Below are 13,741 nucleotides of genomic sequence, written 5' to 3'. Positions count from 1 at the left end.
TTTGCGCTTGGTAAGGCCGATCTAAAGACGAACGATATCAAGCTATGTCTCATCGCCATGTTACACGCGTAATTGATGTGATTTTCGCCTTACCATGTACTCCATAGTTCGAAACGTAGACCTGCGATCCGGCGGAAGCTCTGACATGTCCGCGGTCCGCTTACCTTTGTGGAACTTGCGCTGTCGATTACGCTATTGCATTTCACCTGCGGAACTACCGCTACTTACCAATCCAGATGTCTCTACCAGCCGCACCATGCTGACGATAGTGCACCGTCATTACTTGGCGCGCAGACAACGACGGAAGCATTACTTAACAGGCGGGGAACAGGTTATTGGCATCCGCCCTTGAACCCGTCTAGGAGTTGGCCATCAATCGCGATAACTCGCATTGCCTAGGGTTTCAACGTGAGCAGAATAGTAATCCCGGTGACTCTGGCTCCTTTCCCTGAGAGCTGCGGATAACTAAAAATGCACAACTAGCGCATAATTTACTTAGTAGTTCTTCGTCCCATCTCAAAGCCATTTTGATATGTATCTCTCAAAATTGCGTGGTAACGTCACCCACGCTTCCCTGATGAAAGTTTCCGCTTTCGCAATCAATGCGCTGAATAATTGTGGTAGGCGTAGAGAACAAGGTATTTCTCGTCCCTACATACCGAGAACCAACGAAAATGGCGAAATGAGACTGGGGAGTGTCCTGCCTAATGAGCCGCTGTCCGCTTCTTTATTGGTACCCTCGTCCCAATTGGTCCGTTGCATTCATGTCAGCGAGTGCAGTTGTCGCCTCGGTCGGGCTTGCTTTGACCACTGGTAACACTGGATATGAACAACCTCCTCGGATAGGTGTATAGAGTAGAGGCGCATTGGCAGTCACATCCTAGTGGGTGCGACTCCTGGAAGATGAGCCTGAGCAGGAATCTCGTCGTGACGTGACTCCCGTTGGCCGTAGGGTTAAAATTATTGGTGTTCAAATCAGGTCAATTGCGCCAATACGTGACGATGGGATAGCACTTGTGCGCGTAAACATGGGCGTAAGCGTGATCCCTGCTAGGCCTACTCGAGGCCTGTTCATTCTGGCTCATCGTGATGTCTGCATGTTGTATCCACTTTCGCTCTTCTCGTCCCCCCATTAGAATGGCTTACCTCATTAGTAGCACCGGTTTGGGTACCAGACTATCAGCCTGCAAAGTGATGGGGATGATTGGTGAGAGGGAAAAAGTTTACCTCAATGTGCGCATCGCCCGGACCTGAGGCAGAACCGCACTAGTGTCCGATCATTCATGACACACATTACATCCCCGGTCAACGGTGAAACCGTCACCACCGAGGTTTCCGCATTGTGAACACTTAGTCTGTTGCCCACCGGTTTGCTGTGAGTTGGGTGCAAAGTTGTTGTAAGGGACATAGCCCCATCGTGCTCCTCTGGAGATTTAAAAAGCTGCAAAGATGATCGAGGAGAATCAGAAACTAAATACCGTCCAGTTCTTCCAGTCACAAACCCTACAATCTTCTGAATATCCACAATGGTCTTCCACACTCGCGTCGCACTCGCCGAGGACTACGACCTCTCCCGCTCTCAGATTGACGAGTACCAAAACAATGTCTGTTGCGCACTTGCACTGAACGCGACTGTCTTTGCTGACGAAAATCTCCTAGGGACACATCCTGCTCAAGAACGTCATCCCTGAGTCGGAGATCGCTGAATTGCGCACTGCCGTATTGCGAGCGCATGAAGCTCTCAAAGACCAAGAGGAGGACTTCCAGAAAGCGTTTCGCATCACCCAGAACCTATGGGAAATAAACGGCGTCGTGCGCGCGCACGTCTTGTCCAAGCGTTACGCAGGTGCGTTCGCGATGATCGGGCACCAACTTCACGCTCACCTTGAAAAATAAGGAATCGCTGCGAAGCTCTTAGGCTGCCGTGACGTGCGGATTTACCACGACCTCACCTTCTTCAAGGAAGGTCTTGGTAAGGGCAAACCGACACCGTGGCACCAGGATGGGCACTACTGGTGAGTGACCTCTTTCGAACTTCTAACCTTCAACATGCACTGAGCTGTTCCCATGATGACAGGCCCCTTAACACAGATGGGTGCATAACCCTTTGGGTTCCGCTTATCGATTGCCCAGTAGACATGGGACCCATGTCGTTTGTGTCGGGTTCACACCTCAATAAAGATGCTGAACACCTGCCGATTTCCGATGAGAGCGACGAATACATTAGAAAATTGGTCGAGAACGAAAACCTTTCCGTGGCCCCCGCGCAACACATGAACGCAGGAGATGCAACATTGTAAGTATCTCTCTTCCAGCTGTCGAAAATCAAGCTTAGCACAAATATTATAGCCACTCGTGCTGGACATACCATGCTGCGGCATCCAACACGACCGAAAACACTAGAATTGCTTTCGCTATTGCGTACTATGACGCCGATGCAACGATTCCCCTCCAGCCACCAACCAACGAGCGGCGCGCCGCCAACTTGGCCAGGTGGTTCCCTGGGGCCGTACCCGGCGGACCTGCGGCCACTCATCTAAACCCTGCCGTCCTTTCTTCCCGTGATTGATGGAACATTGATACGTGCTCCTTAAGGCGGGCGTGTAAATCGAATCCCTTCATCGAGTAGATCTCCTGCTGGTTTAGATTTAGTAACCCCAATTCCGGTTAGACACCGGCACGTACTTTAACATACATAGTCCATGGGACAACTTGTATATAATGGCCTGCGCTGTGAATTCCAAGGTGTTGATTTATGTGCAAATTGAAACAGCCCAAAGGCCAGTAAACTTGTTACTCTTAGTGCCTCAGGTAAAGCAGCAAGGTGATACCGCTAGGAGTCCCGTCGCGGCTGGAGTTCTAGAAAATCTTTGACTACATAACAGCTAGAAAGTTGCAGAATTGGAGCGAAGTCGTCGGCTTCACGTTACATAGTATTTTTTTTACAACTATTTGCTCGTGAAGTTCGCCAAATTTGGTGCGTCATCGTTGTCTACTTATTGCTCTCCTGGACAAACCAAATCGTTCTCTTTCGACTATCGTCACCGCAGCCGTTTTATTGCTGACAGCCGGGAAGCAGGCTGGGGTACATTGCCACCGGTAAGTGTCCAGTTCCCAACTCTTCCGGACTTGCAAGACGACATCAAGCACACCTGAGAGCGCCATGATATCTCGGACGCGCCGTGTTCGTGCCTCTACCATTTACCCAAGTGGCCTGAAGGGCACCAACCGCCCTTTTCTAGATATCTTCTCCTACTGGGGCTCAATGATGGTAGTAATTTGCAATCGGATTCTTTGTTCCTTCATTACCTGGTCCAGTTACTGACAGGTCGTTTTTCCGAGCTGTTAGGCGTGTGTCCGGTCCATTCTGTCTGCCAGAATCTAAATAGCGTTCGACTAGTTAGACCATAACATCGAAGGACAAACGGGAGCTTGGATGTAGTTGTACTGGTAATTGTTGTGTTTCCTACACGTACATCGAACTGCCGTCGCATCCCTACGAAACGGGTGACGACAGAGCTGGCACCCTATCCGAGAGTGCTGTGTACAACGTTGACGAGCGACTTGAATTGCTACTCGTAACTCGATGTCAGTGCCGTTTGCATTTGTTCCGCGACAAGTCTCTCGACCTATGAAAGTTCAAGGAACGGAACCTCCCAAGACTCCATCCGTCGTACCCCAGCGCGCACGATCGCCCTCATCAGTGTCCGACTCAGAGGATGACTCCAAGGCACCCGAAGCCGTCGTGACAGACAAGGACAAGAAGGGCAAGCAGCGAGCAGTCGACAGTCATGCTCATGACGTTGGCAGAGACATCGCAGCCCTTGCGTTGCTCGCCCTGTCTGACTATAGGATCTGGTCAGATGCTGATCTGCGAAGCAAACTGGACGATTGTCTGAACACCAGCGATACTTCAACAGCAGGGTGTACGTGCGTTCGGTTCGTCTTGCCTAATTTCCGGGCTGACCTTCTCATTTCAGTTGTACCCGTAAATTATCTCATACGGCGACCACCGTTCCGTGGGTTCCTGCCGGCAGAGCCATCGGAGGTAGGGGTTGTGAAAGCCCTCCGGTCGTATGCCAACGACACACTGGAAGTGCGCATGCTCGTCTCAGCACCGTCTTCATCTGTTTGGTATGGTACCGGTAAAACCTCGAGAAAGAAGGACGTCGGCGGATACGAAGTTCGCAGGAAGGATTGGGAAACGTTACTAGACCATCCTTTGCGCCATCTTAGCCCTGAGCAGTGGGATGAGAGAACTTTGTATATGGTGCGTTTATATCTTCGATACTTCGACACCTCTGACTATCGCATCGCAGGAGTGCGTACCTACGCAGTACCGTAGCCTCGCTGGGATCGCACGATTTACTCAGGCCCTTCTACCTTTACCGCCGTCTTCGCGAGTACACATTCAAAATGTTACGCTACCTCCACACTACCTCGATAAACCAGGGGATATCCCAAAATGTAGGGGGTACGCGCTGGTCACATTCTCTACTACTGAACAGCGAGATGCGCTTCTCCACGTGTGGCCGTGGAAACGAGGCGTTTGCGACATCACTGACCATGGAACACCTGAAGTGAAAGAAGCACAGAGATTCGGGTTTCGGACCATATCCAAGACGCGGTGGGATCAGCTAAATGAGGAGTACATCGCCTACAGGCAACAACTCGTGGACGAAATCTTTGAGGCAAGCAAACATGCACCATCAAACCATCGTTCAGACATCCCTTCGGGGACAGATGTGTCCACACGTGTTCGGCCGGAAGATGAAGGCTTTCCTACCCATGCTCTCGCCTCACGGCCGCCAGGTGGTACTCCAAAAACGACAATTGCATCTCCGTATCCATATGGATGCTTAATTTTCGTCCGGAACATCCACTCGGGGACAAATAAAACAACCCTCAAAACTCTGTTTGCCAAAGCGTTTGAAGGTAAGGGGAAACTCACCGGTCTCGACTATGTTGACTTTAATAAGGGCATGGACTCGGTTCGTCCTTTCCAGTCACTCATCTGCCCTTGCGTGAAACTGAGCAAAAAATACCAGTGTTATCTCCGCCTAACATCTCCGAACCATACTGCCGTTCTAACTGAACACTTTACACGGCATCCAACCGTCCAAGCCACTGGTCTCGACGACACCGGTAGGGCACCCAGCGAAAATGAAAGGTCCATCAAAATGGAACTTATTGAAGGTAAAAAAGAAGAATTATATTGGAAGAACATTCCGGAGAAAGTCTGTCGTCAAGCTGTTGAAAAAGCCCTGGAGTCTGAACAACCCATTGACGTTTCCTGTCCGAACGCCTCTATGTCGGGTGGTACTGCAACTACTCGAGGCGCAAAGAAGCGCAAACGCTAGCGCCCAAGTAATGAGTAGCCAGCGAACTACTAACATTTCATTGCTAAAGCCATGTACATGGACGTAGTGTATTCCATCCATCTTGTCGTTACAACTGGCGAAACCGTGGCCTGTGAATAATGCCCAGGGGAAAAAAAGTACACTGAACTTAAAGCATGTAGGTATCGATCAAGAAGATAGTGGTGGCTGTTTTCAACATTATTCCGTGGAATATTTTGCAAATATAAAAACCTGAAAGAAAGTCATCAAATATGAATGTATGTTACCTCACGCCTTCACGATGAAACCTTTCTCTGACACGACAAAGGGCTCTCCCAAGGTGATTTTCACCTTCGCCATTGGGACCCTCACCCCAATATTCATTTGAATCCGCGAAAATGAGGTCCGCGATCCCCGTGTTCAAAAGCAGGTGTCGAATCGTAGGGTTTTGTTTAAACTTGAGGTATAACACGTCGTCCAGCTGAGGTGGAAATTCATGTAAGTGCCGCGTTGCGATCTCGGTAGGAAAAAACAAAACGTACGACGTCGAGGAACATACGGCCCCAATCTGCACGGACATGTTCTTGATACTGCGACGAGAGCCTGTACACCTCGTTCGCATCCAAAGCCAAACGTATCCTTTCTACAATATCCGGCTTATCCGCAAATTTCATTGCTTCGAGAAGATGCAAGGCGGAGGGATATGTCTTATTTTTATGTATGATGCGATGGTTGGATTGGTTCACGAACCCACTAAGGTCACCGGCATGATTAAACTTTATTGGTGGAGGACGTTCGCTCTCTGGGATCGGCGGCGGAGGAATGACGATGTTCGCCACGGGTGGGATGCGGCTGGCGCGATCGCGTCGACCACTGGAAGCGGGTTCTGGCATTGGCATCTCGACTCCAGCTCCAGTCGTGCTATGTGACCGGAAGAGCCCCCCACGGCTTCTGCCTTTTCCCTTGCGAGAACCAAATAAACTCCCAAGGCGGGAGTGATGGTGAGATGGCGGTGGTTCTGGCTGTTCAGGAAAGACTTGATGTGCGTTGTCGACACCGAGTACCTGCGACACGTCTCGGGGAAGACTATGCAGTAGGTCTCTATAAGGTGAACTTTCCCAGACGTCAGCTGGTGGTTGCGGTAGAGGATTGCGATGCATCGGGTCAGTGGGCGGATGAGCGGTTGGTGGCCGGAATGGCATAGCCGGATCCAGCTCCGGTTGAGGCATAGATACTCCTCCGTCTGCGGGTCTGTAGAAACTAGTATACCGACGCCGACCGGATCTTGGTGTCCGCGGTTCATCACTGATAACTGGAGGTGGCGGGATGACTGGGTCCGCTTGCGGTGGCATAGATGGAAAGACGTTGTTCTGGGAAGCTGATACACTGATCGGTTCTGGCATTCGCATTTGGGCTGCTGGATGCGCCTGTCGCATCTGTTGAGCTGGTACCGTGGCAGCTACGGGAACCACTGCTGGTGCTGGTGCCGGCATTGGCATTTGTGCTGCTGCTACTTGTTGAACAGCTGTCACCGGCACATACGCCTGGGGCATGGCCATCATGGGCTGAACAGGCTGCATGGGTTGAATGGGCTGAACCGGCTGCATAGTCTGCATGGCCTGTTGGGGTTGTGTATAGAATGCCAGCTGAACGGGTGCATACTGAGGAGCAGGTTGTGGATAGTGTGCTGTGACCTGAGGGTCTGAGACGGGACAGAGTAGTAACGAGATCTAGTTAGGACAGTCGAGCTTAGCATCTCACCACTACTGTCACGCACAAATTGGTTGCCCGTACATGGCTTGAGGTCGGTATCCGTACGCGGCGGTAGAGTACGCACGCCTCCTGGACCTGCTACGAGGCATCGTGTCGTACATCACCGGGACTGGCACTGGGTATGCCACTGGCCGAGACGGATTCGCGCCCATCTTGAGTTGGTGTATACACGACGTGTAAGAAAGACGTTTTGTGAACGAATGGTCCTCAAGCCTTGAAGACCAGAAGGTGGTCGTCGATCACCGCGACCGACGGAGACTATTGAACCGAAATGTCGTTTCCTGAACGACGCGGTATATGTATGGACCAGGAAACACCTGGGCCTGAGATATCCTTGATAGATGTGTGATTAGCCTGTTTTCGCGACAGTCTGCCACGGTCAACGGATGGCCGTGTACAATCAACACGCGCAGTGCCTGCACTAAGACCTCTGATACGGATCACAGTATGTACACATCCCCGGCACGACACACATCTACCCTTGAGTGCAGATGCACCAAGGCAACTACTCGTAGCAACAGCGGTCATCAAGGTAATCAGTCATAACGCGGACCCCTTCGTCTTGGCGGGCTTCGCGACCTGGAATTGGACGGTGAACGTCTGCCACCTCTTCCCCCTGCACGACCACCACGGTAGGGTGGAGATTCCCTCCTCGGGGGCGGAGGGCGTCTATCCGGTTCACGAGCTCTGTCAAAGTCACGATCTCTCCCAGCAAAGTCGCCACGACCACCACGACCCCGACCGCCTGGAGGGGAAGGATTAGACTCTCCCCGCCAGTGTCCTCCACCCCGACCAGCCGGAGCACGCGAACCCCATCCTGAATCTCCGACACGGCCAAGAGCACCACCTCTCCATCCATTGGCACTTGGCACTGGTTTGTTGACAGTGGTTTCGCCTTGGGGAGGAGCACCAGCAGTCGCACTCTTCGGAAGAATGATGGATATGCAAAGGTAGTCTCCAGGAACGAAACGCAGTTCTTCGAGCGTCCTTTCTTCCTTTTCGCGTTCTGTCAGTTCTCTGTTTTCGTTATCCGCATCCTCCACCAGACGCGGGGCAGGAAATTCCAAACTTCCAGGTTCTCCCAGTATGTCCCTGGAATAGACGATACCCAGTTCTTTTTGAGCGAAACGACCCCTGTTGGCAGCATCTGCGTAGATAGCACGGAATGAGTAACGTCCAAGTGGATGTTTAAGTTCTGGTATCTGAGGTGCAGTGTTTCGTAGCGTGGTCAAGACCTCGCGCAAGGTCGCGTCTTTCCTACAAAAGATACTCATAAATAACCATTCCAAACACCGCTTCACTCGACTTACCAGGTGAATATCTGCTGTTCGTCCGTCGTTGGGAGCGTGCCCTCCTCGAACAACGAAAGTCTGTGCGGTGTCCCTACCTTCACGAACGTGCGAATGAGGAACGGCGGAGTCTACCCATATTCGGTCGTCAAGACCGACTCCTTAAAGCGACCCGAGAACCCACCTTGTCCCTTGCTACAATTGGTTTTCCAGAGGGTGTTGTGTCCATATCCGCCATTGCGTTGCAAGCCTGAGCCAACCGCTTCGAGGGAACGGGAGACCAGAAGAGCTGCTGACTAAGCAGGACATACCCCCTGGCGTCACTTTTCCCGTTTCGTCCTCCCCATTTGCTGTACAATACCTTGCAACAGAACAACAGATCGACATGTTGATCAAAGTAAAGGCAAGCATCAGATATAATCTTGAGCGTAACATGCGGATGATTGTATTTCCTAGACATTGACTGGCAAGGAGGTACGCTCCTGAGGGGGGTCACCACTAGCTAATGTATGGCCACTGACATCTTCTGTAGATCGAGTTAGACATCGATTCCGAAGACAAGGTAAGTTGACCACAATACCGCAGCAGTTTCCCATTTTCACTTATATTCCCATCAAGATCAGCAGAATCAAGGAGAAAGTGGAGGAGCAGTCGGGCGTGCCACCACAACAACAGCGGCTGATCTTCAGTGGGAGGCAGATGTAAGTCCATGACCTTTTGTATGTAACTTTTTTGTTCACTCTCCGCAGGCCCGATGATAAAACAGCCAAAGACTTCAATATCACAGCTGGATCAGTACTTCATCTCGTTCTTGCTTTGCGTGGTGGTCATTATTGAATCAATGCTCGTGCTTCCAACCCCTATGAGCATACCATAATAGAAGAGCGTGTAGAATGTAGGATGCACTCATGACGTTAAACACCATCTAATCTCCAACCGTACTTTTCTTCTCCTACACCCACCCCACTTGCGAGTCAACCTAAACTTCGATTGGTGAGTTACCTGATTGGCTGTACGAGACTGATACAGTTAGATCGATTCTTCCATCATCACGGATCAGGTCCCCCTACGATATCTGCACCAGGAAGAAGCCACCTAAATGTGATACTCAATCGGGTGCCCCTCCTAACCAGACGCGGTTCCTGCTCTTTCTCTTCACTCTCCACTAAGTCATGCGTCCTACCCGGGATGCCATGTGTCCACCCGTACCGCGCGTCTTTGGATAATACCAGGATACTCCGTTCCGGCAAGTGCAGATCCCAGCGGGCCTGCGACTCTACCATATCCGAATGACATCGCTCCTGCTCGCACATCGGTTTCCCTGCAACTCTCTCAAATGTCATGACGCAACCACTTCGCAGACTGACCCCGATGATCCCATCATCGAACCGATTTAATAGATCCACGTGGGGAGTGATTCCTTCACCTGGGTGATAAAGATTCACTATTGCCTGACGCGCTCGAGACGGTGCACCCCGGGGTGGGAATAGGACAGCGTAGAGAGCATCTGGAATTGAGTGTCGAAGCACGTTCGACAGGTAGTGAAGAAGCGAGATCAGAAACGGCGGCAAACCCTTGCCCATCCTTGTGTCCTTATCATCCGCGTCTCCGCTGGCATCTGATGTGGTACGTCCGAAGAGCATCACTTGGTTCACATTCCTGCCTTCGAAGTATAGGTGCATGCATTGAGTGGCGATCTCGTCCTCGAGTTCCCGTGGGAGGAAGACAGGCGGGAAGAAGAGCCCTGGAATGGGTGGCGCGGTACGTATGGCAATGGGATGTACTGGGATGCAAGGCTCATCAAAGAGCGAATCCATGTCTGAGTCACCAGAATCCACGGGAGACAGACACGTCACTTCATCTCCTGCGTTTTGCGTCATGGGGATCATCGCCACTTGGGAGGTGGACATACCATCCAGCTGTCTACCACCTATGTCCTCGTCTTCGTCCATGTATGATAGTTCATGCAGGATGGGATCATGGGGGAAACAACCTTATTTCCCAGTGATTGACGCCCACAACCTCGTGCACCTAACTTTCCGTAAGGAGCCGGACTCATTGTTCCCGACATTGCTGTACAGCCGGCCGTAGTCCCGGGGCTAGTGCACTCCAGTATACAATCTACTACATCTATGATTTGAATTGCAATTCTCCTGCCCAAATCCACGGTCTATGGTATCCGTTGGGTAATGAACTCCATTGTGTTGAACTAAGTAGGCATGCGCTCTGCCGTCGCTTTGACGACGATTGGAATCACCCCTGAGACATGAATCAACTATTTGAAGAAAACAAAGAGGGCTCACGGATACATACCTCCAGTCGGAAGGGCCCATAACGGATGGTCTGTGACTCGTAAGCACGCGTTGATGAAGCCTGAATGCGCAGTAACCGAGATATCTGGGTGAAAGATTAATTGACATCCAACCACTTTGAGAAAACAAGTCATTACATTGTTCCTTGTCATTCTCAAAAATCATATCCAGAACCGCCTTGGCCCGAACGTCGACATCGTCCCAGGACTCTCTGACATTAGGTTTCCACAACTCGTCTTCCTCAGTGAAACCATCCTCGATGAGGTATTCTGGGAATGTCTCGCGGATGTACGTTCGCGTCCGCCTCTTATCGCAAGTATGAATCCCAAATTCCTCTCGGATATTCTGAGCACGGTTCACACCTCAATGAGAGGAAGCCAGAGAAAGAACGAGTAACATGACATTACCTCTACGATAGTCGTCCTCCGACCGTCAGGATTAAGATCCTTGAAAGAGCGCTGATTCGTTCGTATGGCGCGCGAGAGCGGGCTGCAATAGAGCTTCTCTGGGAAGGGAAGACCGCATTGGAGTTCCGTCTTCCATGCAACATGTGCTTCGTCTGCTTGGCCCTCACCTACCGGTGTGAGCTCGGGGTCCGCTGGTGGGTTTAACTATTAGTTCAGATGGGTTGAAATATACGAAGTGCGAGAACACTTACGCCCCCATATCAACTCTCCGTCGCCGTTTAACTTGGACCAATAACTACAACCATGGGACCAGATATAAACGCTGACCTCACGAAACGCACTTACTCATCCCAAGCCTTGAGCATCGATCAATGCCAGGCATCAGTCGATTAGCCCGACAGCGCATGCATAGGACGCACCTGTTGCCCATGTTTTGCCCACCCGAAATTATCTGTGTACCCGTTTGTCCAGAAATCCCGCTAGTCAGTCGCAGTCAAGCGACAAGGGTGGTGGTAACTGACGATATCCCTCTCCGTGCCTTCCGAGGAAGAAAAGTTTATATTGGACGTGGCTTGGCGCACCGACATTGAGCTGCTGGATAGATGCGATGAGCTTGCTCCACCTCTCTGGACCGTCATCGATCAGACCGAAGCGGGGAGGAAGCTACGAAAGCGATATGAATGTCTGGTATGCTGGAGTAATGGAGGCTGCTCAACTCACAGCCTACTCGACGTGTCAGGTCAACTCATGCGATGAAGGGAAACGGAGCAACTTGATACCTCATGAAACTCTGATTCCGGGGTGATTGGACCCGGTTTATCTTGGACAAAGTACCCAGCTACTGTCTGGTGCGTTGCTTGGCGTTGGACCGAGACAACAAGTTATGAATACCAACCTCGTATGATCTGTTGGGCAACATCGACGGTGGGTTCAAGAACAAGTTATCTCACATCGATCGATCGATCAACTGATGGCGGTTCACGCACACGTGTATCGAGATCAACTTGCATTAGTGCTATGCCGATACAAATCGTAATCGACAACTCAAAGGGCAATGAATTCAACCTTTGCATCAGTCTCTAGAAACACCCTAGAGCCGAAGCTATTGCTTGAATACCAGATGCACACACATATACCTAAATTCCGCCTCCAAATAGACTTATCACCGCAGTAGGAGGCGGAGATCCTTCTCTAGCCTTAGTTTGTCCGCAGTACGCGAAGACATATTTTGAGGGGTGCCAAGTTACCGTAGGGGATGGTGCGAGTGCCGGAACACGATGGAGGGGCATTCCTGTTTCCGTTGCAATCTGGAAATTCCAGCCTTCAGTAATTTTGGAAACGCGGGAGTGTGGCGACACCCACGATGTCTATGTATGATGCTGTGCTAGCAATTGCCAGGTACTCCCCATCATACGAAAAGCTCAAAGCGTTGATAGTGTTCCTGATGCATGTGAGGTCCCTGAAAGCATGGTGATTTCTTAAACTTACTCGCACGAAGCGATTGTGCGTGCACATATCCACTCGTTCAGATCAAAGAAATTCACGATGGAGTCGTATCCACCGGAAGCGAGATACCTGAATACCATCGGTCGTCAGAGAAAGGAAATATGAGGGTCGTAATTTCAACGTTCACCTTCCACGAGGATCAAGGGCAACAGCAAGGCAGCCCCCGACATGAGCGGCTGGATTTTCTCGCAAAGTGAGGGATGGATAGTCAACGATACGGAGACTATGCTCCGAATGATGGGTCAGTATGATGCCATCCCCGGCATGATTGAATGTGGCGGTTGAAGCGACCATACTCTAACGGGCTGGTCGGACTCCTGGCAGAAAATGCGAAGCAATCAGATACTCACGCCATCTTTATCCGATATTTGCCATGTCTCCTTCGAGGCGTCATTTTCCTTCCCGAATGTAAAGAAAACCAGCGGATATCCGACAGTGGTGCATAACAGAACCTTCCCATCAGGGGAATAGTTTGTTTGCAGAGGGGAAACCTTTAGCTGGGCCTGTTGGATATACCGACTTTCTTTAGAGGAAACGGTGAGTTGAGACGTCTGCGAGCAGCGCGAACGACATTACGCCTTGCGTCCCAAAAGATTACTCGTTTGTCTTTTTGACCGGAGGTACAGAACAGGTCGGAATGAGTGGGATTCCACGATACGTAATCAACTTCGTCCGAGTGACCACCCGAGAAGTTCGTCGCTGATCTGAACTCCATCTACGAGACGTTGTCACGCGAGGTGATCGAGCACGACGATATTGACCTCACGCTTGTTTCTGGCGTCCACAATCTAGTGATCTTGTCTATGCCCACGGCAGCTAGACGCTTCCCATCGCAACTCCATGCTACATGGGTGATTGCCTGTGGTGATGGGATTCGGAGATCTCGAGGCTTATGTGCGGGGAAGTTTTGAGCCTGCAAGGAAACTAAATAAGATACGGAGTGGCACAAAGAACAATACACACGTGGAGCCCCCTAGCGGCGAACGTTGTATAGACTGGTGGGGTTGGTGGTCTCTGAGGCTGAGGTAGCTCCTCTTCTTCGGGCCTGGTAATCACATTTGTGTGCAGACTTGACATCGCGATAGAGGAGCGTTTGTTTGTCCGTGTTGAGTTCA

General features: G+C 51.0%; 8 protein-coding genes across 8 annotated transcripts; 3 read left to right on the top strand and 5 right to left on the bottom strand.

The window, feature by feature from the left end:
* The first annotated feature begins 1,475 nt into the window (after nucleotides 1-1,475).
* On the top strand, nucleotides 1,476-2,673 carry F5J12DRAFT_4219 (phytanoyl-CoA dioxygenase). Its single transcript, XM_051739348.1, has 5 exons — nucleotides 1,476-1,604; nucleotides 1,660-1,846; nucleotides 1,898-2,015; nucleotides 2,078-2,296; nucleotides 2,350-2,673. Exons 1-5 carry the CDS (start codon nucleotides 1,527-1,529, stop codon nucleotides 2,567-2,569), a joined length of 822 nt encoding a protein of 273 aa, XP_051605373.1. The 5' UTR covers nucleotides 1,476-1,526; the 3' UTR covers nucleotides 2,570-2,673.
* Nucleotides 2,674-3,586: 913 nt separating this feature from the next.
* Nucleotides 3,587-5,637, top strand: F5J12DRAFT_931962 (uncharacterized protein; the record flags this gene model as incomplete). The annotated part of the gene is made up of 3 exons (XM_051749549.1): nucleotides 3,587-3,926; nucleotides 3,981-4,270; nucleotides 4,320-5,637. The coding sequence occupies 3 exons, from the start codon at nucleotides 3,587-3,589 to the stop codon at nucleotides 5,358-5,360; spliced, it is 1,671 nt and encodes a 556-aa protein (XP_051605372.1). The 3' UTR covers nucleotides 5,361-5,637.
* F5J12DRAFT_711269 (uncharacterized protein) lies at nucleotides 5,623-6,232 on the bottom strand (the record flags this gene model as incomplete). The annotated part of the gene is made up of 2 exons (XM_051740693.1): nucleotides 5,623-5,820; nucleotides 5,882-6,232. 2 exons carry the CDS (start codon nucleotides 6,230-6,232, stop codon nucleotides 5,623-5,625), a joined length of 549 nt encoding a protein of 182 aa, XP_051605371.1.
* A 1,293-nt stretch (nucleotides 6,233-7,525) lies between these two features.
* On the bottom strand, nucleotides 7,526-9,361 carry F5J12DRAFT_789878 (Sin3 associated polypeptide p18-domain-containing protein). Its single transcript, XM_051743800.1, has 5 exons — nucleotides 9,151-9,361; nucleotides 9,020-9,102; nucleotides 8,588-8,963; nucleotides 8,424-8,534; nucleotides 7,526-8,370 (listed from the first exon to the last, which is right to left on the bottom strand). The coding sequence occupies exons 3-5, from the start codon at nucleotides 8,859-8,861 to the stop codon at nucleotides 7,649-7,651; spliced, it is 1,107 nt and encodes a 368-aa protein (XP_051605369.1). The 5' UTR covers nucleotides 8,862-8,963; nucleotides 9,020-9,102; nucleotides 9,151-9,361; the 3' UTR covers nucleotides 7,526-7,648.
* F5J12DRAFT_710788 (ubiquitin-related domain-containing protein) lies at nucleotides 9,020-9,238 on the top strand (the record flags this gene model as incomplete). Its single annotated transcript, XM_051740668.1, has 2 exons — nucleotides 9,020-9,102; nucleotides 9,151-9,238. Coding segments are annotated over 2 exons (171 nt in total), but the record flags the coding sequence as incomplete, so codon positions are not given.
* Nucleotides 9,362-9,450: 89 nt separating the features above from the next.
* On the bottom strand, nucleotides 9,451-10,218 carry F5J12DRAFT_710698 (uncharacterized protein; the record flags this gene model as incomplete). Its single annotated transcript, XM_051740663.1, has 2 exons — nucleotides 9,451-9,669; nucleotides 9,730-10,218. 2 exons carry the CDS (start codon nucleotides 10,216-10,218, stop codon nucleotides 9,451-9,453), a joined length of 708 nt encoding a protein of 235 aa, XP_051605368.1.
* A 308-nt stretch (nucleotides 10,219-10,526) lies between these two features.
* F5J12DRAFT_4226 (histidine phosphatase superfamily) lies at nucleotides 10,527-12,085 on the bottom strand. The gene is made up of 10 exons (XM_051739353.1): nucleotides 12,016-12,085; nucleotides 11,900-11,965; nucleotides 11,841-11,843; nucleotides 11,642-11,783; nucleotides 11,540-11,571; nucleotides 11,466-11,476; nucleotides 11,372-11,415; nucleotides 11,121-11,311; nucleotides 10,851-11,058; nucleotides 10,527-10,798 (listed from the first exon to the last, which is right to left on the bottom strand). The coding sequence occupies exons 1-10, from the start codon at nucleotides 12,037-12,039 to the stop codon at nucleotides 10,701-10,703; spliced, it is 819 nt and encodes a 272-aa protein (XP_051605367.1). The 5' UTR covers nucleotides 12,040-12,085; the 3' UTR covers nucleotides 10,527-10,700.
* A 27-nt stretch (nucleotides 12,086-12,112) lies between these two features.
* Nucleotides 12,113-13,707, bottom strand: F5J12DRAFT_789848 (WD40-repeat-containing domain protein). Its single transcript, XM_051743799.1, has 8 exons — nucleotides 13,590-13,707; nucleotides 13,393-13,539; nucleotides 13,203-13,341; nucleotides 12,977-13,149; nucleotides 12,754-12,923; nucleotides 12,609-12,695; nucleotides 12,483-12,561; nucleotides 12,113-12,427 (listed from the first exon to the last, which is right to left on the bottom strand). Exons 1-8 carry the CDS (start codon nucleotides 13,701-13,703, stop codon nucleotides 12,257-12,259), a joined length of 1,080 nt encoding a protein of 359 aa, XP_051605366.1. The 5' UTR covers nucleotides 13,704-13,707; the 3' UTR covers nucleotides 12,113-12,256.
* Between the last annotated feature and the right edge of the window lie 34 nt (nucleotides 13,708-13,741).

Source organism: Pisolithus orientalis (assembly GCF_024613125.1).
Source record: "Pisolithus orientalis strain OTSU chromosome Unknown F5J12scaffold_1, whole genome shotgun sequence".
NCBI classification, from domain to species: Eukaryota; Fungi; Basidiomycota; class Agaricomycetes; order Boletales; family Pisolithaceae; genus Pisolithus; species Pisolithus orientalis.
Note: the sequence above shows the minus strand (reverse complement) of the source record. Positions and strands in the feature narration are given on the sequence as shown.